This window comes from Hyperoodon ampullatus (assembly GCF_949752795.1).
Source record: "Hyperoodon ampullatus genome assembly, chromosome: 14".
NCBI classification, from domain to species: domain Eukaryota; kingdom Metazoa; phylum Chordata; class Mammalia; order Artiodactyla; family Ziphiidae; genus Hyperoodon; species Hyperoodon ampullatus.
In genome coordinates this window covers 44767897-44792754 of record NC_136927.1, presented here as the reverse complement: position 1 = coordinate 44792754, position 24858 = coordinate 44767897, and the positions used below count along the sequence as shown (strand labels likewise).

The 24858-nt window shown below is 34.8% G+C and overlaps 1 protein-coding gene across 2 annotated transcripts in view; it reads left to right on the top strand.

Moving 5' to 3' along the window:
* Positions 1-24858, top strand: part of SEPTIN14 (septin 14) — a gene marked incomplete at both ends in the record, with an annotated part of 572766 nt that overhangs the window by 531273 nt on the left and 16635 nt on the right. For both annotated transcript variants that reach the window (XM_079719630.1, XM_079719629.1), the window contains 6 exons: positions 6135-6255; positions 6640-6835; positions 12127-12313; positions 16083-16244; positions 22058-22154; positions 23429-23597. In XM_079719630.1, the coding sequence (XP_079575756.1) occupies positions 6135-6255; positions 6640-6835; positions 12127-12313; positions 16083-16244; positions 22058-22154; positions 23429-23597 (932 nt within the window). The remainder of the gene's footprint in view (positions 1-6134; positions 6256-6639; positions 6836-12126; positions 12314-16082; positions 16245-22057; positions 22155-23428; positions 23598-24858) is intronic.

Sequence of the window (24858 nt, the reverse complement as noted above, 5' to 3'; positions counted from 1 at the left end):
CTTTATCCATTCATCTGTTGATGGACACTTAGGTTGCTTCCATGTCCTGGCTATGTAAATAGAGCTGCAATGAACATTGTAGTACATGACTCTTTATGAATTATGGTTTTCTCAGGGTATATGCCCAGTAGTGGGATTGCTGAGTCATAAGGTAGTTCTATTTTTAGTTTTTTTTTTGAATTTTATTTTATTAATTTTTTATACAGCAGGTTCTTATTAGTTATCTATTTTATACATCTTAGTGTATACATGTCAATCCCAATCTCCCAATTCATCACACCACCACCCCCACCCCGCCACTTTCCCCCCCTTGGTATCCATACGTTTGTTCTCTACATCTGTATCTGAATTTCTGCCCTGCAAACTGGTTCATCTGTACCATTTTTCTAGGTTCCACATATATGCGTTAATATACGATATTTGTTTTTCTCTTTCTGACTTACTTCACTCTGTATGACAGTCTCTAGATTCATCCACGTCTCTACAAATGACCCAATTTCGTTCCTTTTTATGGCTTAGTAATATTCCATTGTATATATGTACCACATCTTCTTTATCCATTCGTCTGTTGACGGGCATTTAGGTTGCTTCCATGCCCTGGCTATTGTAAATAGTGCTGCAATGAACATTGGGGTGCATGTGTCTTTTTGAATTATGGTTTTCTCTGGGTATATGCCCAGTAGTGGGATTGCTGGATCATATGGTCATTCTATTTTTAGTTTTTTTAAGGAACCTCCATACTGTTCTCCATAGTGGCTGTATCAATTTACATTCCCACCAACAGAACACTCACTTTTATAAGGGAAGGGGCTTCACAACTCATCTTCTGGCTCTAGGTTGCTCTCCAGGCCACTGTCATGCTAGTGCCTTATTCATCTTTTTGAAATGCTTCTTCCTTCTACTATTCTCTGGCTCAAACCTCTAGCCACTGCCCATTACCATTTAGATAAAATCCATATTCCTTAGCCTCATATTTAAAACTCTCTATTGTTGGGGTCCTTTTTTTGCCTCTTGTTCATAATACCTCCCTCCTTCATACAAATCTTATCCTGTCTTCAAGAGCCAATCTGCCATCTTTTAAAATTATTTTTAACTACTCTATGCCACACTCATCTATCCTTCTTCCAAATTCATATATTATTTTTTGACTTTTCTGTAATTTTGGTACTTAGTATGATATTAATAGATATTTTAACTTTTTCTTCATGGCTTTTATTCTCATTGAAATTGTAGGCTCTTCATAAATAAGACTCTTTGACTTATAGAACATCAGAGTGTGAAAAAATTTTAAGCTGTCCTGATCAAGTGTTCTCATTTTACAGAAGAGAAAACAGGCACCAGTGACTGTCCCAAAGGCTCACAATGACTAGTGCCTTTTCTTATTCAGCTACCTTTCCCCATACCACTGGAAAAAAAAGTTCAGTGAATGCAGGGTAAACATCAGGGCTTGTCAGAGCTTGTAGAGTCCTTTTATAAATTTACAGACTATAACTTTATGTACAGTATCCCATTTGCTAGATGTAGTCTGTGTGTCCTTGCTATCATGAGGGATTAAAATAATGTATGATTTGCATTTCAGTTTCATGTGAATGCATGTGAAATAATCCTTTTAATAGTAGGTTCATATATTTTTATATATCTACCTTGTTTATTTCTTAATTTGCTTTATTTGTGCTTTGTTTGTGGATGATGCAAAGGTGAATTCAAGAACGAGACTTGAAAGATCACAAATTCCAAATTAGTAGAATCTGAAATATTTAAGTTCTCTACATAGATTATATTGGAATTTTATAAAAGTAAATATTATAAGAAAGAACTTTTGGCCCGTCAGAAGACATTTGTTAAGTGATAGTGATGATTCTATGGAAACCCCTTCTTGTTCTATCGATATTTGCTCTGTGGGTGAAAACTCAGTGTTCATGAGGCGAAGGTTTCTGGTCTGTTCCTGATAAGAAAATGGGCTATATTTTGTTCTATGGACACACAAAGCACTTTGATCTGGTACCTCCCTAAGCTACATTTTTTAAAATGAGAGAAGCCTGCCACAGGGGAGTCTAGGACAGAGAGGACAGTAGAGTGTCCAAATCTTTTATTGTTACATATAATCTTCAGATTATGTGGGTCAGAATGTTCTCTTTTGAGTAGAGAACTCAAAATTTACCACCATATATAAACACTGTCTTCTAAGAGCACAAGTAGTTACAAATTGAAATTTTTATTTTTTCTTATTTGATTGTATTTTCAGTTTAGTATTGCTAAATACACTCTCTTTAAACATAAAATCCCCATGGAATTTTTACTAATTAATTCTTGGTTGATTCCTGGATTCTTGGTTGAGACCAGATAGGACCCTGGTAGGCTCCTATCCCTATCATTTACTCTTCATTTAGCATGCACTAATTCAACCAAAAGCTATTGAAAGCCTACTGTGAGCTGGGAGTTAATGATATAAAATGAATAAAATTCTATCTCAAAGAGCTCAAAGTGTATTGAACTCTGTCTTTGGGTAAATCATGTAAACTGTTTGGATCTTAATCCCTTATTTTAACATAAGAGGATTAAATTAATTCTAATACTAATCATAGTGAAACTATTAATACAAATGTTTTCTTATATCATTGTGCCTATAATATTATAATGCTTATGGGAAAAGAAATAGCATAATTTTATTTTCTATGCAAAGAGTGTTTTTAAAAAAATCTTTGAAGCATATTCTTATTTAGGACTACCAACTCTATGTTTTCTTTGTTAAGAAAAATTTTTTAATAATTTCATATTTTTGACCACACTATTCAAAATAGTTATGCTAAAAACATGATATAGTAAACCTATTTTACTCTTACTACTGAACTCAATTAAGAGTCCCATATCAGGGTGATTCAGGAAGGGGTAGGCATGTAGAAATGAACATGAAATTGGAATATGAAGAACAGTAATCTCAGAGTTAATAATTTTGATGCTCAAATATACAACATTTGGCCAGTAGGTGCCATTTAAACAGATTCTCCTGTGCTTTTAAAATTGCATTTGAATATATATGGGGTGAAAGAGCATCTTAATATTAATGGTTTTTCCAATGTGTAAACATAATATATATTTCCATTTATTTAGTTCAATCTTAATCGCTCTTATCATTCTTTTGTAGTTTTCAGTGTAAATGTCTTACATATCATTATGATACATTTTGAATTAATCAAGACTTGTTTTGTGGCTTAATATATGATCTACCTTAGAAAATATTTTGTGTGCACCTGAGAAAAATGTGTAGTAGGCAGCTGTTAGATGGAACTTTCTGTATATGCCTATTAGGCCCATTCAGTCTATTGCATTGTTCAAATCTGCTGTTTCCTCATTGGTTCTCCATCTGGATGATGTATCATTGTTGAGAGTGGGGTATTCAAGTCCCCAGCTACTATTGCATTGCTATTTCTTTCTCCTTTTAGTTCTGCTAGTATTTGCTTTACATATTTAGGTACTGAGTGCATATTTATAATAAATACATCTTCTCGATAGGTTGTCCTCTTTATAATTATAACTTAGTCTATCTTGTCTGAAATAGGTATAGCTGCCTTTGCTTTATTTTGGTAACCATTTGCTTGAAATATCTTTCTCCATCCCTTTATTCTCAGTCTGTTGTGTTCTTAAAGTTATTCTCATGTAGGCAGCATATCATTTGATTTTTTAAAATCCATTCAACCTTCTATGACCTTTTATTGGAGAATTAATTCACTTACCTTTAAAACAATTATCGATAGGTAAGGACTTACTATTGCCATTTTGTTAATTATTTCTGATTGTTTTGTAATTGCTTTGTTCTTTACTTGTTATCTTGCTGTCTTCCTTTGTGATTTGATGACTTTTTTTGGTGGTATGCTTTGACTCCTAGATCATCATCTTTCGTGTATCTAAAATTACCTATCACTTCATCCACTAAACTCATTTTTTCTGTAGATTCTTATACATGTTCATAATAGTTATAGTATTTGTCTGCCAATTCCAATATCCTCATTGTTTGGGTATTTCTATTGATTGTGTTTTTCCTTGGCTATGAGACAGACTTTTTTCTGCTTCTTCAAATCTAGTAATTTTGATTATGCATTGAGCATTGTGGACGGTATTGTAGAAAATCTGAATTCTATTATTATATTTCTCTAAAGAGTATTGAATTTTGTTTTAGCAGGCAGTTAGATTATTGGCAAGTCATTTGGACCCTGTTGAGTCATGATACTCTTTGTAAAGATGGATTTATCTGGGCTTCCCTGGTGGCACAGTGGTTGAGAGTCCGCCTGCCGATGCAGGGGACACGGGTTCGTGCTCCAGTCCGGGAAGATCCCACATGCCGCGGAGCGGCTGGGCCCGTGAGCCATGGCCGCTGAGCCTGCGTGTCCGGAGCCTGTGCTTCACAACGGGAAAGGCCACAACAGTGAGAGGACCGTGTACCGAAAAAAAAAAAAAAAAAAAAAAAAGATGGGTTTATCTTAGTTATACCCTTTGACTTGGGAGTAACCCTTTACTTAGAACATAATCCTAAATCCTATAGCAAGTCCTTTTACAAATTTAAATAAAAAGTCCAAAGTGTTTATCTAAAGTGTTGACCAAACTTATCTATCTTGGAAGAAATGTAAACTCCAAACTCTGTCTCCTTGGGTCTTCCCAGGACCACTGCTGAAATGCCAGCTTAGCACTTTTGGAATGCCAACTCTTCTCTCCATTGCCACTGAGCTCTTTGTAGTCATGTCTGCACGTGCAGAGTTAGACTCAGCCAAGTGTTCTAAAGTTTGCAGATTTGGATCTCCCCAATGCTTGCTCTTCCAGCATTTCTTTCTCAATATCCCAGTATTTTGGCAGCCCAACTTCTGACCTTAGACTTCCCAGCTCAAGATTGTCACTCTGCTTGAGCTCTGCTTCCCAAGTTTCTCATTTACTGGGGAGTCACTTCAAGGGAATATATGGATAAACCTAGTTTCACCTCTTATGCTAACCTTATTTCCAGCGTGATTTATTCTTGTTTCTGCCTCCTTTTCTTTCCCTCCCAGTGCCTTCAAACAGTCATTTTTTTTTTTTTTTTTTGGCCGCACCATGTGGATTGAGGGATCTTAGTTCCCCGACCAGGGATTGAACCTGAGCCACGGGCATGAAAGCCCGGAATCCTAACCACTAGGCCACCAGGGAACTCCCCAAACAGTTGTTTCTAATTGATGTAAGGAAAGATAAAATGCTATAAGTTACTCTATCACCAAAAGCTACGAGTGTACACACAATTTCACACTTTACTTTTTTAACTTAATATTTTCATGTATTTTTCAATTTATTAAAGCATTTTTCATAAATATCTTTAAAAATGACTTAAGAATGCCCCAGTGTGTGCGTGAAAAAATACATTATCATTTACTTGGATATTCTATTTCAGGGAGTCATATATTTGGATGTTAGATAGCTACAGTGAACACTTTTCTGCATAAAGCATTTGTGAAATTTTCTAGTTGTTTGGGAGAGATTTCTAGGGGTGAAATTAGTGTAGATTGTTAAGCATTCTTTGAATTATTTTTCCACCTTTTAAAAATAATCAGTTGGTAAATTTATGTATAATATTGTTGGATTTCTAGTTTTCTAGGTTGGTATTATTAGCAATGGATTCCTTTAACAATTTGATATAACACAAGTTCTCAGAGGGCATATAACAAATTTGGAGTCTAAGTTTTTAGTTGCTTTTTAAAAAATTCAAATTAACTTTGATTTCCTTACATATATTAACATATATTGGGTTTCCTGAATATAATACTACACTGAAACAGAGTGAAAGAATGTTGTTTCCTTTTTTTCTATAAAAATATTTTATTATTGTATAGTAACACACTAGGCTTTCTTGTGGTATTTCTTTAATTTCCTACTTTAAACTTAGAAACATAGTTTGAGTGTGATTCAGAGATAGAGTCACTATTTATAAAAATGATGACAAAAAACTGTGTGTCTGGATAAAGATTTCTCTTCTCACAAATTTACTTCATTTGCATCTTATCTGAGGTATGATGATCAAATGATAATCAATTCCATTTCTTTGACATATTATTATAGTCATATTTTCAAATGATATTTTCTATTCTAATTAATGTATTTTTGTTTTTTTCTCTAAGCAAAAAGAAGATAATATCCGTTGCTTAACTATGGTTGGTCGTTTTGGTTTTGATTGTTTGCCTCATCAACTGGTGAACAAATCTGTTCAACAAGGGTTCTTTTTTAATATTCTCTGTGTGGGTAAGTGCCAAGCCCCTCACATGAATTATTTCCTAATTTTCCTAAATGCTCATTTCAACTTATCTTAAGCAGCATAACACTGGTGCTGTTAATTTAAGACTATGTCTTCATGTTTGTATTGGTTTGTATCTTCTTAGTCATGTTACTTAGACATTTTTTTCTTTAAGTGTTTCAGTGCTCTTCAAAATCTGATATAGCTTTGTGTATATTATCTTTCTATATTATGTAATGATGGAGGGAGTCAAGAGTAGCATGTATACTTTCAAGGATATTTAGTTCAGTTGTCTTTAAAGTGTTTGGGACCCTTTAAACCTTCCTAGAGGGTCAGGGTGTTACTTCTTCTCAGACATCTTATGCCCCTATGATGTATCTATGTTTATACAGGGGAAACTGGGATTGGAAAATCAACATTGATCGACACACTGTTCAATACTAATTTGAAAGACAAAAAATCCTCACATTTTTACCCAAATGTTGGACTTAAAATTCAGACATATGAACTTCAGGAAAGCAATATTCAATTGAATTTAACTGTTGTGAAAACAGTGGGGTATGGTGATCAAATAAACAAGGAAGCCAGGTGAGTGGTTTTTTATTTTAATTTTAAAATTATTCTAATTTCAAGGAACTTACTTTCTTTCTCCATGTATTAAAAAGTAATAGTCTTTTAGAATATATATATATATATGTATATATATATGTACATATATATATAAAATGGAGTCACTTTGCTGTACAGCAGAAATTAACACAACATTGTAAATCAACTATATTTCAATTAAAAAATAATAAAATGGGTCTACTGTAATAGATGGCATGCAGTTGGATTTTTTTTTTAAATCCATTCAACCACTCTATGTCTTTTGATTGGAGAGTTTACTCCATTCAAGTAACTATTATATATAGTATATAGTAATACATATAAGTAATTATTGATAGGGAATGACTTATATTGTTATTTTGTTAAATGTTTTGTGTCTATCTTGTAGTTCTTTTATTTCTCTTCTCCTCTTTCTTTTTAACTTCTTTGTATTTTGTTGATTTTTGTACTAATATGTTTGATTCCTTTCTCTTTTTCTTTTGTTTACCTTTAATAGGTATTTTCTGTGTGGTTATTATGAGGCTTCCATAAAGCATCTTATAGTTATAACAGTCTACTTTAAGCTGATAACAACTTCAATCACATGCAAAAATTTTACCCTTTTACCTGTCCTTCACTTTGTTTTGATATCAAACTTTACATATTTTTTTTCTTTTTTTTTTTTTGCTGTATGCGGGCCTCTCACTGTTGGGGCCTCTCCCGTTGCAGAGCACAGGCTCCGGACACGCAGGCTCAGCGGCCATGGCTCACGGGCCCAGCCGCTCCGCGGCATGTGGGATCTTCCAGGACTGGGGCACGAACCTGTGTCCCCTGCATCGGCAGGTGGACTCAACCACTGCGCCACCAGGGAAGCCCCAAACTTTACATATTTTTATGTTGTGTATCCATTAAAAGATTTTTGTATTTATAGTTATTTGTAATACTCTTTTTCGTTTAACTTTTATGCTACAGGTAAAAGTGATTTACATACCATTTTAATTACAGTATTACAGTATTCTCTATTTGTCTATATATTTACCTTTACCAGTGAGTTTCATATGCTTGTGTGCTTTTGTGTTACTGTTTAGTGTCCTTTTGTTTCAACTTGAAGAACTCCCTTTAGCATTTCTTTTCAGGCAGATCTAGTGGCATTTCTTTTAAGGCAGATTTAGTGGTGATGAACTTCCTCAGTATTTATTTGGGAAAGTTTTTGTTTTCCCTTCATTTTGGAAGGGCAGTTATGTTGGGTATAATATTCTTTGTTGGTGTGTTTTTTCTTTTTGTCACTTTGAATATATTATCCCATTCTTTTCTGGCCTGCAAATTTTATCCTGAGAAATCAGCTCATAGTCTTATGGGGGCTCCCTTATACATGATTTGCTGCTTTCAAAATTTACTTTTTGTCCTTGACTTTTGACAGTTTGAATATATTGTGTCTTGGTGGCTACTTCTTAGGGTTCATCTTATTTTGGGGTCTTCTGAGTTTCTTCAATCTTCTATTCCATTTCCCTTTCCCAGATATGGGAAGTTTTCAGCAATTACTTCTTTAAATAAGCTTACTGCCCATTTCTCTCTCTCTCTTCTTCTAGGACTCTCATGATAGGCATGTTGGTTTGCTTGTTGCTTGATGGAGTCCCATAATTTCCTAAGGCTTTCTTCACCCTGTTTCAGTCTTTTTTTTCTTTTTGCTCCTCTGACTGGGCAATTTTAAATAACCTGTCTTTGAGTTTGCTGATTCTTTCTTCTGCCTCATCAAGTCATTCTTGGATCCCTCTAGTGGATTTTTAGTTCAGTTGTTCTGTTCTTCACCTTCAGAATCTCTGGTCTTTTGTGTTTTCATATGAGTTTTAGAACTGTTTTTTCTATTTCTGTATTAAAAAAAAAGCCACTGGGATTTGATAGGGATAGCATTGAATCTGTAGATTGCTTTGAGTATTATGGACATTTTAACAATATTAAATCTCCTTGAACATGCTATTTCTTTCCATTTACTTGTGTCTTCTTTAAATTCTTTCATTAATGTTTTATAGTTTTCAGTGTACAAATCTTTCACCTCTTTGGTTAAGTTGATTCCTAAGTATTTTATTCTCTTTGATGCTACTATAAATGAAATTGCTTTCATGTCATCCATGAACAAAGATAATTCTTCTTTGCCAATTTGGATTTCATTTCTTTTTCTTCCTAACTGCTCTTGCTGGGTCTTCCAATACTATGTTGAATTGAAGTGGCACAAGTAGGCATACTTGACTTGTTCCTAATCTTAGGAGAAAGTCTTTCAGACTCTGCAATAGAGTACGATTTTAGCTGTGGGGTTTTCATATATAGTTTTCTATCATGTTGAGAAAGGTTACTTTTATTCCTAGTTTATTAAGTGTTTTCTTCTATCATGAAATGGTATTGACTTATGTCAAATGTCTTTTTTTGCAATTATTGAGATGATCATCTGTTTTTTTCCCTTTCATTCTATGAATGTGATGTATTACACTGATTGATGTTCATATGTTGAAACGTCCTTGCATTTTAGGAATAAATCCCACTTATTTGTGGTGATATTCCTTTTACTGTACTGATGAATTTGCTTTGCTAATATTTAATAGGGGATTTTTGCATTAATATTCATGAGGGATATTGGTGTATATTGGTGTATTTTCTTTTCTTTTAGTGTTTTAGTATGACTCTGGCATCAGGATAATGCTGGCCTCATAGCATGAGTCAGGACATAGTCCCTCCTCATCAATTTTTAGAGGAGTTTGCTGTTAATTCTTCTTTATATGTTTGGTAGAATTCACCAACAAAGCCATCTGTCATGGAATTTTATTTATGTAGAATATAAAAATTACAGATTCAATACCTATAGTAGTTATAGATATATTCAGATTTTCTATTTTTTCATGAGTCAGGCTTTTTTTAAATTAAAAAAATTTATTTTATTTATTTATTTTTGGCTGCATTGGGTCTTTGTTGCTGTGCACAGGCTTTCTCTAGTTGCAGCAAGTGAGGGCTACTCTTCATTGCGGTGCACGGGCTTCTCATTGCCGTGGCTTCTCTTGTTGCAGAGCACAGGCTCTAGGTGTGTGGGCTTCAGTAGTTGTAGCACGTGAGCTCAGTAGTTGTGGCTCCCAGGCTCTAGAGTGCAGGCTCAGTAGTTGTGGTACATGGGCTTAGTTGCTCCGTGGAATGTGGGATCTTCCTGGACCAGGGCTCAAACCCGTGTCCCCTGCATTGGCAGGCAGATTCTTAACCACTGCGCTACCAGGGAAGCCCGCATGAGTCTGTTTTGATCAGTTGTATATTTCCAGAAATTTATTCATTTCATATAGGTAATCCAATTTGTTGGCATATAATTGTTCATTGTATTCTCTAATAATCCTTTTTATTTCTGTATTATCAGTAGTAATGTCTCTATTTTCTTCTCTGATTTGTCTTTCAGGTAGCTCCACTGGTTAGAACATAAGCGCTAAACAATTTGAAAATAAGGTCTGCTCTGCTCCCCCCAGTTTGAGGGAGGAAACTGTGATTTGGGCTGTCACTCCTGTAACGCCAAGACCACTTCCATGACAAGGAGGTGGTGAAACAAGGGCAAATAAAAAATGCCACAAAACTTTCTTACTATTTGAAGGTGGCTTTTTCTTGATTGGGCATTTATTTGGTGCCTATAAATCTTTGACTATTTTCAAGAGCTCTGTTAAAGTTAATTCAAGTAGTTTTTGGATGTTTTTTAATATTTCTGTGGAGGAGTGAGAGCTTGGGACTTCCCGGTCCACCATTTTGTTCAAGATCTACTTGACTTCTTTCAGCCCAATTTTTCTTTTCTGTATAATTCATGGAACAGTATCTACCTCACATCATTGGGGCTTCATCAGTCATTGTCTATTTTTCTAACTAAAATTTAATGTTAGCTAGTTGTTAAGAATCTGTTTATCAAGGGTGTGGTCTTCATAAGCATTATTTCTCCTCCTACATATATAATGTTTGGCCTACCACATATTTCTGTGCCTCCCTTGTGGGTAGAGTTTTTTGTTTTGTTTTTGTTTTTTGCCTGTGTTCCTCTCCCTAATCTTCAGTGGCTTTCTACTAGTGCCCTCAGGCTGCAGTTTTGAAGCCTTTATCCCTGAAGGTTAAGACTTATTCCTTTGGAAGATAGGTCTGTTTGAAGTTTCAGCATTGACTGCTGTGGCCTTTCCCTCACCAGCATCTTGGGGAAAATTTCTCAGGATTTTCCCTGATCTTCTCTATGATTCCCTAATATGGTTCCTGAAGTGTTTTATGCTCTCAGGCTAGCCCACTCTTGGATTTTAACAGTTAGTTAAAAATTCCTAGCTTAATGTTTTTACTGGGATATATAGTTTTCATTGACATGTGTCTCAGGTAAGCAAATGATCAGTTACTGTTTTTCCCTGTACACCTCTCTTTGCCTCTAGATTTTCAGTAAGTTTCTTGTTCTATGACTTTATTTCTCTGATGGATTCAAGAAAAGTCATTGATTTTTCACTTTGCCCAGCTTTTTTCTTTTCTTTTTTTTAATTGAAGTATAGTTGATTTACAATACTGTGTTAGTTTCAAGTGTACAGCAAGGTGATTCAGTTATATACATATTTTTTTCAAATTCTTTTCCATTACAGGTTATTATAAGATATTGAATATAGTTACCTGTGCAAACAACAAGTAAATCCTTGTTGTTTGTTGTAAGAATGAGAGCAATCATCTTTTTAGGGGGCAAAAGGAGAGACATATTCACTGTCATGATGCTGATGGCACTCTTTTAAAATTTACATACAGTAAGACTCAATTTTTGTGATGTATATTTCTGTAGGTTTTAAAAAATGCATAGAGTTTATACCCACCATCTTAGTTGTGACATAGAACAGTTCTGTCACATCCAAAAATTCTCTAGTGCTTTAGTCTATTTATCCTTGTGCTGATACCATCCTGTATTAATTATTTTACTTCATACATAGTAAGACCTGATATATGAAGAATATATCTCCTTCATTTTTTTTCAGTATGTCTTGAGCATTCTTGGTTCTTTGCACTTATACATATGTATACATATAAAAAATTTGTTTTCTGATTTGAACTTCATTGAACTGATAGGTCATTTTTCCTTTTCTATAAACAAGAGGACTTTTTATTGCTTTGTAGCTGTTATCTTTGTAAGGACATGTTATGCACATTTTATCACTGTGGCAAACTAGTGAGTACACATATTAACTAGATATTAAATGGTAAAAATGCAGACATCAGATGATATTAATCTGTTATGCTAAATGTTTAAATAATCATTTTTTCAGCTACCAGCCAATAGTTGACTACATAGATGCTCAATTTGAGTCCTATCTTCAAGAAGAATTGAAAATTAAGCGTTCCTTTGTTGACTACCATGATTCCCGTATCCACGTGTGCCTTTACTTCATTTCACCTACAGGACATTCTCTGAAACCCCTTGATCTATTAACCATGAAGAACATTGACAGGAAGGTGCGTTTGGTAAATCTATCAACCTATCAAGATTTGATACTTATTGTGAAATAGTACAAATCTTGAAGGCATTTGCACACAGAGAACTTGTTATTTTGTAATATGTATATATATCACTTTTTTTGTTAATCTTTAAAGTATTTGTGTTCATTTCCTAGGGATTCCATTGCAAAATACCACAGACTTAGTGGTTTAAACAACAGAAATTAATTTTCCCACAATTCTGGAGGCTATAAGTTCAAGATCAAGGTGTCGCCAAGTTTCATTTTTTCTTTTTTTATCTTCCCCATATTCTAAGCCCGCCTTGTACTGTTGCCATCCATCCCTGTGGCAAGTTTTGGCTTCCTGCTCAATCCTTAGCCACCACATTGTGGCTTCTCCCACACCCCTCCACTGAAAGTGATCTCATTAAAATCACCAACGTGCTAATGTAGGCAATGAAACTGCACACAGTGGATTCTGTATATTCATAGTTTTCTTGACCACATGATCAACTTTCCCTTTTGAAACACTTCACTCAGCTTTCACGGTGCCACACTCTTCTAGTTTTCCTACCTCTCCATCTTCTTTGCAGTCTCTTTTCCCTAAAGTTACATCCTAATTATTGGAATCTCAGTTTAGGGTTTCTTCTTTTCTCACTCCATTCAGGGGAATTGCATCTACTCTTTATTTTTTTTGTTGTTGTTTTGTTTTTTCTTTTTTTTATTTTTATTATTAGTCTCTGCTTTACAACAAAGTGAATCAGTCATACATATACATCTGTTCCCACATCCCCTCCCTCCTGCGTCTCCCTCCTCCCACCCTCCCCATCCCACCCCTCCAGGCGGCCACAAAACACCGAACCGATCCCCCCGCGCCACGGGGCCACCCCCCACCATCCATCAAGTTTCATTTTTTCTGAAACCTCTTTTTAGGTGGCAGATTGCCACTTTCTCACTGCGTCCTCACATGATCTTTCCTTTGTACACACAGCTGATGTCTCTGTGTGTCCAAGTTTCCCCTTTTTATGAGGACACCAGTGGGCTTGGATTAGGGCCTATCTTCATGGCTTTATTTTGACTTAATCACCTCTTTAAAGGTTCTATCTCGAAATACTTTGTGAGATACTGGGATTTAGGGCTTTAAGATATGTGTGAGGGAGAAGGGGGAGACATATTCAGCCCATAAGAGCATTTGATACATTTCAACCTTTCTTCCTTTCCAGAGAAATTTAAATAGAATGTGTATCAGTTAGGAAAATGAGACACAGGTTTTAAAAAATTTAATAAAATTTAAAATTTATCATGCTAAGTGAAGTAAGTCAGACAGAGAAAGGTAAATATCATATGATATCACTTCTATGCAGAATCTAAAAAAAAAATTGATACAAATGAACTTACAAAATAGAAACAAACAGACTTAGAGAACAGAATGTATGGTTACCAGAGGAGAAGGGTTGGGAGGAGGGATAGATTGGGAGTCTGGGATTGACATGTACACACTGCTATATTTAAAATAGATAACCAACAAGGACCTACTGTATAGCACAGGGAACTCTGCTCAATATTCTGTAATTACCTAAATGGGAAAAGAATTTGAAAAAGAATAGATACATGTATGTGTATAAGTGAATCACTTTTCTGTACACCAGAAATAAACACAACATTGTTAATCAACTATGCTCCAATCTAAAATAAAAATTTTAAAAACTTAAAAAAAAATTTTTTTTAATTTAGGGGTTTGTGATTAAATCATAATTCAGATCATGGTCATTTACCTGTAGCTTTGAAATAGAATTTACTCTAGAGTACTATAAAATAATGCCATTAACGTTTACCTGGTACCACTGATGGTGTGAAACATGAAGATTTCATGATCCTGGCTACTGATTCTGTCAGAGAAAATTCAGAATATATATGATTTTTTTTTCCAACAGAGAGCAAATATACATATGAAAGAACTTGTCATGTCACGAGATTCTTTTCTGCATTCAGCCCTGGTAAAACATGCTGTCTTCAACTTTACTCAGTTGAAGGGAGGAAGAGTTCTAAAATTGCATTCCCTTTAACAAAGAAGGCCTGACCTTTGCTACGTATTGTTCAAACTGGAAAGAAACGTTGTACTTAGTCTAAGTCACCAAGTAGTTGAAAGAAGTTAGATTTCTAGTTAAAATTAAGAGCTGTCTCAATTTCTCGATTAGTACTATATTCAATACTCAAGGACACACAGTTTTATTTTTAATTTTATGGGCAGCTGTAATCATCAAGCCATTTCCAGATACTGGAAGTTACTAATTTTTGCAAAGACCATTGCATAAAGGGTTGGGCAAGGGTGTGTGTCTGTCTGTTGTCTTCTCTTACAGGTTTCTCAGCTCTCCTTGCAATAAGTGACTTTTGTTCCTTAAATATGAACACCTGAGGAATTATTGACATGAAGTGTTTTCATTTCTCATGTGTTAATGATTTACTATCACTGGAGGATATCTTTTCCCAGCTTTCTCACTAATACAACCCAAGACATTTATGTTAGTCTTGAATCTACCATAGCAGTTGTCTGCTTTTTACTATGGAAGGTATTATTCAAGATTTTAAAATTAGACAAAATTTTGAACATCTACGTTATAATATTGAAGCCCTAGATTTTCACAGGATTTTTAAAAAATGTACTTTGAGGGGCTTCCCTGGTGGCGCAGTGGTTGAGAGTCCGCCTGCCGATGCAGGGGACACGGGTTCGTGTCCCGGTCCGGGAAGATCCCACATGCCGCGGAGCGGCTGGGCCTGTGAGCCATGGCCGCTGAGCCTGCGCGTCCGGAGCCTGTGCTCCACAACGAGAGAGGCCACAACAGTGAGAGGCCCGCATACTGCAAAAAAAAAAAAAAAAAAAAAAAATAGTACTTTGAGGAACCTAAAACAAAAGCAATAGACCTAAAACTGACTTTTATGCATTTCTACTAGATCACAGAACTTAACGTTGTGTAGCTATGATTTAACAGTAATGATTTATTTTAACAGTAATAAAACATATTTTGGAATTTTATATTGTTATTTTCTACAAAGTTTAATTATTAAGATGTAAGTTCATTGAGAAGGAATGATCATATTGTAGATCTAGGAAGAAGATTTTATGTATAAAATTTCAACTTCAAATATGCAATGTGAAATCATTTCTTTTTACAACTTACAAATGGACTTTTTTGTTAGCAAGGTGCTATACACACACATATACACACTCAGCTTTTAAAGTATAGGAAAAAAAGAAGTCTACTATTTTTAGGTGGTCTTTGGAAAACACAAGCAGATCTACCTGCAAGGTCATCTAGGTAGAACAAGATTCTACCTAGAAAATGGGACAGTGATTAAGATGGATTTATGGAGAAGATGATGCAAATGAATGACAGGTAGAAGGACAAAGTTGATCTGTTCTATAATTTTGATGAAAGGTCTCTTCTGACTTTTTAATACTCAGTTGAATAAGAAATCAAATTGATAATGAAATCAAATTGATCATACTTCATTTTGCTACTTACATTTTGCTAACTCCAGATGTGTCGGAAGTGTAAGAAAGTTTGAGAAGAGAAAGAAAATTGAGATTTCTAAACCTGAATTCTGATTAAAGATTAATCTTCAAAAGTGCTGATGATTTTGGAAAGTAATTCTGTGAAGAAGTCATGATAGCCAGTGATTATCTAGTTACAAAAATTTATTGTCAGAGATTGAGGTTTTGACTGTAAATATAACAAATTAATAACAAATCCTCAATGGTGAGATTTTGTTTGCTTCTTTCTTAATAGGTGAACATTATACCACTGATTGCCAAAGCAGATACAATTTCTAAAAAAGATTTACAGAAATTTAAGTGTAAGATAATGAGTGAATTGATTAGTAATGGCATCCAGATATACCAGCTCCCAACAGATGATGAAGCTACCACGCATGTGAACACCTCAATGAATGTAAGCTTCTAACTACTGAATATCAGTTCTATTTGACAGGTGGGAATGAAAGTATAATTTATAAGTAACAATATTAGTAATATAGTGTCACTTGTATCTGACAACGATACTATAAATAAGATTTTTTTTCCCCAAAAGCCAGTGTGGGAAAATGTTTCACTTTCTTGATTTTGAAAAATGTTTGCTGATAATCAATTCTTTTAAAAAGCATTTTATTGAGATATAGTTCACATACCATGTGACTCACCCATTAGAATATACAATTTAGTGAGTTTTAGTCTATTCACAATGTGTGCAACCATCACCACAACGAAATTTAGGACATTTTTATTTCTCAAAAAGAAATCCCATACTCTTCAGCTTTCTCACCTACTACCTGTCAGCCCTCCTCTCCACCAACGCTAGGAAACCACTAATCAACTTCTTTCTCTTCAGATTTCTCTGTCTGGACATGTCATATGAATGGAATTATATAATATTTGGTCTTTTCATGTTTTTATTGGCTATTAATATGTCTTCCCAAGAGAAAACTTTACTCAGACCCTTTGTCTATTTTTAATTGAGCTTTTGTCTTTTTATTATTGAGTTGTAAGAGTTCTTTATATATTCTGGATACAAGTTGCTTATGAGATACATGATTTGCAAATATTTCTCCCAATCTGTTGGTCTTTCCATTTTATTTTTGGTGTGCTTTGAAACACAAACTTTTCAACATTGATGAAGTCCAGTTTATTTATTTTTATTGTTACTTGTGCTTTTGATGTCATATCTAAGAATGTTTTGTCAAATCCAAGGTAATAAAGATTTACTTATAAGTTTTCTTCTAAGAGGTTTTAAAATTGTGGTAAAATACACATAACCTGAAATTTACCATCTTAAACCTTTTAAAGCTTACAGCTGAGTGGCATTATACGTTCACAATGTTGTGCTACTATCATCTATATCCATAGAACTCTTTTCATCTTCAAAAACTGAAGCTCTGTAATAAACAATAATTCCCCATTACTCTTTCCCTCAGCCCTATGAATTTGACTACTCAAAGTACTTCTAGTAGATGGAAATATGTAATATTTGCCCTTTTATACCTGTACAAATATTTATTTGAGTCCCTGCTTTCAATTCCCTTGGGTAATGCCAAGAAGTGGAATTGCTGGATTGTATGGTAATTCTACGTTTAATTTCTTGAGGAACCACCATACTGTTTTCCATAGTGGCTGCACTATTTTACATTCCCACCAAAAGTGTACAAGGATTCCAATTTATCCACATTCATACCAACACTTGTTACTTTCTGTTTTTTTTAATAATAGTTTATATTAATGCATGTGAGGTGGTATCTCATTGTGGTTTTGATTTGCATTTCCCTGATGATTAGTGATGTTGAGCATCTTTTCATGTGCCTGTTGGCCATCTGCATGTCTTCTTTGAAAAAATGTCTATTGAGGTCTTCTGCCCTTTTTAAAAATTGGGTTGTTTGCTTTTTTTTGATGTTGAGTTGTATGAGCTGTTTATATATTTTAGGTATTAACCCCTTATTAGATATATCATTTGCAAATATTTTTTTAATTCAGTAGGTTGTCTTTTCGTTTTGTTGATGGTTTCCTCTGATGTGCAAAAGGTTTTAAATTAAATTAGATCCCATTTGTTTATTTTTTTGCTTTATTATTATTATTATTATTTGCATTACACGGGCCTCTCACTGTTGTGGCCTCTCGCGTTGCGGAGCACAGGCTCTGGATATTTTTTTTTTGCTTTTGTACCCTCTGCCTGAGGGGAAAGATCCAAAAAAATATTGTGACCACTTATGTCAAAGAGTGTTCTATGTTCTCTTTTAGGAGTTTTATGGTTTCTGGTCTTACATTTAGGTCTTTAATTAATTTTGTGTTTATTTTTGTATATCTTATGAGAAAAGGTTCTAATTTCATTCCTTTACATGTAGCTGTGTATTTATCATGTAGTTATCCCAGCACCACTTATTGAAGAGACTGTCTTTTCAGCATTGTATATTTTTCTCTCCTTTGTCATAGATAAATTGGCCATATATGTGTAGTTTTATAACTGGGCTCTCTGTTTTGTTCCGTTGATCAAGATGTCTGTCTTTGTGCTAGTACCATACTATTTTGACACTATAGTTTTATAGTATAGTCTGAAGTCAGGGAGTGTGATACCTCCAGTTTTGTTCTTTTTTTTCAAGATCACTTTGGCTATTCAAGGACTTTTGTGGTACCATAGAATTTTATTATTATTTATTCTGGTTCTGTGGAAAATGTCATGTGTATTTTGATAGGGGTTGCATTAAACCTATGGGTTATTTTGGGTAGTATGGACATTTTAATATTATTAATTCTTCCAACCCATGATCGTGGTATATTTTTTTCGCTAATTGGTGTCATCTTCATATTCCTTCACCAACGTCTTATATTTTTCAGAGTATAGGCCTTTCACCTCCTCTTTTAAGCCAATTCTAGGTATTTTATTCATTTTGATGTGATTTTAAACAAGATTGTTTTCTTGCTTTCTCTTTTTTTTTTTTTTTTTTTTTTTTGCGGTACGCGGGCCTCTCACTGTTGTGGCCTCTCCCGTTGCGGAGCACAGGCTCTGGATGCGCAGGCTCAGCGGCCATGGCTCACGGGCCCAGCCGCTCCGCGGCATATGGGATCCTCCCAGACCGGGGCACGAACCCGTATCCCCTGCATCAGCAGGCGGACTCTCAACCACTGCGCCACCAGGGAGGCCCTTGCTTTCTCTTTTGATAGTTCATTATTAGTGTATAGAAAAGCAACAGAAATCTGTATATTAACCTTTTTATGCAACTTTATTGAATTCATTTATTAGTTCCAGTAGTTTTTTGGTAGAGGCTTAAAAGTTTTCTGTATATAGTATCATGTCATCTGCAAATACTGACAGTTTTACTTCTTCCCTTCCAATTTGGATGCCTTTTATTTATTTTTGTTCTCTGACTGCTGTGGCTAGGACTTCCAATATTATGTTAAATAGAAGTGGTGACAGTGGGCATCCTTGTCTTGTTATTGATTTTAGAGGAAAAGCTTTCAGTTTTCAACATTAAGTATGATTTTACCTGTGGGTTTGTCATAAATGGCATCTATTATGTTGAGATGTGTTCCCTCTACACCAACACCGATGAGAGCTTTCATCATGAATGAATGTTGAATTTTGTCAAATGCGTTTTCTACAGTTATTGAGATGCTCATGAGATTTTATTCTTTGATTTGTTAATATGGTGTGTCACACTGATTGATTTGCAGATATTGAGCCATCCTTGCATCCCTGGAATAAATCAGACTTGATCATGGTTTATGATTCTTCTTATGTATTGTTGAATTTGGTTTCCTAATATTTTGTTGAGGATTTTTGTACCTATATACATCTAAGATGTTGGCCTGTCATTTTCTTTCTTTTTTTTTTTTTTTTTTTGCTGTGTCTTTGGTTTTAGTATCAGGGTAATGGTAGAGTCATAGAATGAATTTGGGAGTGTTCTCTCTTCTTCAGTTTTTTGGAGTAGCTTGAGAAAGATAGGTATTAGCTCTTCTTTATATGTTTAGTAGAATTCCCATATGAGGCTGTCTGGTCCTGGATTTTTGTTTGCTAGGAGTTTTCTGATTACTGATTCAATTTCACTACTAAATATTGGTCTGTTCAGATTATATATTTCTTCCTGGTTCAGTTTTGGGAGATTATATTTTTCTAGGAATTTATCCATTTTTTCTAGGTTGTCCAATTTATTGGCTTATAATTATTCATAGTATTCTCTTATGATATTTTAATTTCTGTAATATTCATTGTAATTTCCCCTCTTTCACTTATTATTTTGTTTATTTGGGTCCTCTCTCTCTCTTTTTTTTTAATCAGCCTGGCTAAAGTCTTGTCAATTTTGTTTACCTTTTTAAAAAACAAGCTTTCCATGACCAGGGTCACAAAGATGGTTCAACATAAGCATATCAACCAATGTGATACACCATGTACACCATACAAAACCATATGATCATCTCAATAGATGCAGAAAAAAGCATTTGATAAAATTCAACACCCATTCATGATAAAAACCCTTATGAAAGTGGCTATAGAGGGAACGTATCTCAACATAATAAAAGCTATTTGGGCTTCCCTGGTGGTGCAGTGGTTGGGAGTCTGCCTGCCGATGCAGGGGACACGGGTTTATGACCCAGTCTGGGAAGATCCCACATGCCACAGAGTGGCTGGGCCCATGAGCCATGGCCCCTGAACCTGCGCGTCCGGAGCCTGTGCTCCCGCAGCGGGAGAGACCACAACAGTGAGAGGCCTGCGTACCACACACAAAAAAGGTATTTATGACAGGCCCACAGCCAATATACTACTCAACAGTGAGAAGCTAAAGCCTTCCTGCTAAAATCTGGAACGAGACAAGGATGCGCACTCTCACCACTTCTATTCAACATAGTATTGGATGTTCTAGCCACAGCAATCAGACAGGAAAAAGAAGTAAAAGGTATTCAAATCAGTAAGGAATAGGTAAAATTGTCATTATATGCAGGTGACATGATACTATATATATAAAACCCTAAAGACTCCACACAAAAACTACTAGAACTGATAAATGAATTCAGCAAGGTAGAAGGATACAAGATTAACATACAGAAATCAGTTGCCTTTCTTTTTTTTAACCCCAAATAGTTTATTTTATTTTGTTTTATACTTTATTGAAACATAGTTGATCTACAATGTTGTGTTAATTTCTGCTGTACAGCAAAGTGATTCAGTTGTATATATATATAAATATTCTTTTCCATGTTCTTTTCCATTATGGTTTATCACAGGATATTGAATATAGTTCCCTGTGCTATACAGTAAGATCTTGTTGTTTATCCATCCTATATATACTAGTTTGTATCTGCTAATCCCAAACTCCCATTCCTTCTCTCTCCCAATCCCCACCTCCCGGCAACCACAAGTCTGTTCTCTATGTCTGTGAGTCTGTTTCTGTTTCATAGATATGTACATTTGTGTCGTATAACTTTCAGTTATAAAATAAATAAGTCCTGGGGATGTGGTGTACAACATAGTGACTGTAGTTAATAGTACTGTATTGTATATTTGAAAGTTGCTAAGAGAGTAGATTCAAAAAGATCTCATCACAAGAAAAAAAATTGTAACTGTGTGGTGATGGATGTTAACTAGACTTACTGTGGTGGTCATTTTACGATATATACAAATACCAAATCATTATGTTGTACATCAGAAACTAATATAATATGTCAATTATATCCCAATTAAAAAATATTTTTAAAAATATCATCTGAGAACAGATAGTTTTACTTATTCCTTTCTGATTTGCATTCCTTTTTTTCTTTTTAAATTTTCTTTTCCATTTTCTATACAGTATTATTTATTAATATGCTTTATGTTATATTTCAATTAACTAATTATTAGAGTTTTCTTAATTTTGTCTTTTAGCTTTTATACTGGAGTTAAAAGTGATTTGCTTATTGTGTTTCAGGGTAAAGGTAATGTGAGAAAAAATATATGTCTACCGAAAACTGTTTTCTTTGTATTCCCCACGGTAGAATGCCTTGCTTTAGGCTGTAGTAGGTAGTAGGTAGTTTTCAATTGTGTGCATGATCTCGCACAAGTGCTTACAGAAATTAATTTGCACATATTTAATGTGAAGTCATAAAATCTGAGGCTGGATAAATCACTTGTTTGAATAAACTTATGATGATATTATTGTCTCTGTTGTTTCCATAACAGAAATAAGATTAACAGAGTAAGTCATATTGGTATAAGGAAACATGATTAAAATTGTACTTACTTTCTAGGGACTCTTACCTTTTGCTGTAGTAGGAAGTATGGATGAAGTGAAAGTTGGAAAAAGAATGGTCAGAGGACGTCAGTACCCTTGGGGAGTTTTACAAGGTAAATGTAACAAAGATGCACAGACTTGCTCTGGAATGATTATGCTTAAATATATATATAATTATAAAAATTATATAAAATATAACTATAAATATATAAAACAAAATATTTTACCTTGAGTCAATATTGGTAACTCTCGTTAAACAGCAAATTAATAGTTACTGATAAGGAGCACAGATTCTGTTTCATTTAAAATAATGCTTATTTTGATTGTAATCTATTCTCACGGGAGTTTTCTGGATGGTGCTTTAGGCAAAAATTCAGAAACTGAGCAGAACCTCCTCATTTCCCCCATCTGCCATATGCAGATTATCTCTCTATGCATAAACCATCACATTAAGAATGTTGGGAAGTTCTTTGAACAAAAGAACTCTGAACAACACAGAAGCATAAATATTGGTACTTGAAACATGTTATATAAGTTAATTGCTACCTAATTTATAAAGCATTTTAAAGTGGTCACTATAAAAAGGGATGGAAAAACGTTTTAAAAATAAAGTAATACAATTCATTTTGGGATAAATTATACCTAGACATTTATATTAGTTATCTAGCATCATGATGAGTTAGGATAGTGTAATAGCAGTCATTTACTGTCTGATTCGTATACTTGTGATACTAATTATGGAGACTAGTTTCCAAATGTTATTTTCGGTTAATATATTACAAATTTTTAAATTTATGAAACGTACTTAAAAATAACATATTTTAATGAATATTACATTTGGTTACAATATCATACACAATGCACAAAGTATTGTGCTCAGTCTTTGGGATATGACAAACACAGTAGAGAGCCATGTGAATTTATTGAGTGATTTTGAAAATTGACTAATTCATTCTCATAAATATGGTGTATAAATATAGTTTAATAACTAAATCATGCATAGTTGTTAAGACCTTTATGTTAGCAGGATTTACTTTAATAAAATTATTTACTTTAGTGAAATTATATTATATTCTTTTTTAGTGCTCTGTAAAATACCTTGAGCATATTCATTTGAAAAATACTAACATAATTATTAATGAAAGTTTATGCCATCTACTAATATTACATGTTATTTCAGTGTTTCCTATTTATTCTTTGGCTACAAGCAAATTTCCTGTTCTATAAATAAACTCTACCTATAATTGGTATGTACCATATAACCATAGTTACATGGTTAAAAGAATTATAGCTATTAATCTGAACGATCTCTTGGTTCATTCAAGAATACTTAGAAAGTGATAGGGATTGATAATAAGCATTGTGGCTTTATTATTTTTCTGCCTAGTGGAAAATGAAAATCACTGTGACTTTGTTAAGCTCCGGGATGTTCTTCTTTATACAAACATGGAAGACTTGAAAGAACAAACCCACACTTGGCACTATGAACGTTATAGGTGCAGCAAACTTCAGAAAATGGGATTTACTGATGTGGGTCCAGACAACCAGCCAGTTAGGTGAGTGGAGATCTTGCTCAAACAAGATGACGGGTGACTTAGAAATCCCCTACAATGATGAGATATGATTATTTTGGAATGAGAATAGCTGTACTTCTCACACCCTAAATTTTGTGGTTTTTCATCATCTTCAGACTTAGATGGAGAGTTAGTAGGAGCAACATAATGCAAGGGCTCGTTTATATGCATCCAATATGTGTATGTGCTGAAATGTGTATCCAAAAGAAAAAGTAGATTTTACATGGAACAGAAGCTCAGGAAAGAGATGTGCAAATATTAGTAAAAATTGGTATAAGATGACAAAGGATATTGAAAAGGATATTGAGGATTGGATGGAGGAAAGAGGAAAAGCAGCAGTGTAATGTCATGGCATTGTCGAATCCAAGTTCATGTGCATGACACACAGTGAGGCCAAACCGAAACATTGGAGTTTGAAGCAGAGAAAGGTTTATCGCAAGGACCTTGCAAGGAGAATGGGTGGCTCATCCTCAAAAGACCTGAACTCTCTGATGGGTTTCAGGGAAGAAGTTTTTACAGGCAAAATTTGTGGGGGAGGGCTGTAGGGTGTGTAACCCTCCTCTGATTGGTTGATGGTGAGGTAACAGGGTGATGTTCAGTCATCAGCCTTCTGGTTCCTACCAGTCTGGGTCTACATGCTTGTGCTCAGCGTGAAATTATCATCCTCCACCTGGGTAGGCACGTTAGTTCCTGTAGAAGAACTCAAGAGATCTGTATCAGATTGTCATACACACACTCCCGCCCCTGCTCCAGGAGGAACCACGTCCAGGACCCCATGCTGCACTATTGTTTCTTTCTGCCTTCCCTCACTCTCCTCCCAGTAACTGTTTGAATCTGCCCTTTGGAACTCAGGGAAGGTCTAGGAGGCAGAAAGCCTTTCTCCCACAAACAAGAAAGGGGGTACACGGAAAGGCTTTTATGCTTGGGAGGTTCCCACAACATCCCACTCGGTTTCAATCTCCCCTTTTCTTTGATATTCCTCAGTCTTGAGGGGAACAGGTGTTGGACAAGAAAGGGAATAACATTTTGGATGGAGAGCTCAATCATAAACTTGGCAGAGGAACTAGGTTTTCGGCGGACTCAGTTTCAATGGAAGTCAAGTGAAAATAGTTTGAGAGTAGGTATACTTAGCTATATTGAGGAGGAATAGGATTTGTACTGCAGAAGGATGACAGTGTAGAACAATCCAGTTATATTAGTTACAGTACTTTGAAGGCAACCAGAATTGAACTGGCTATCTTAA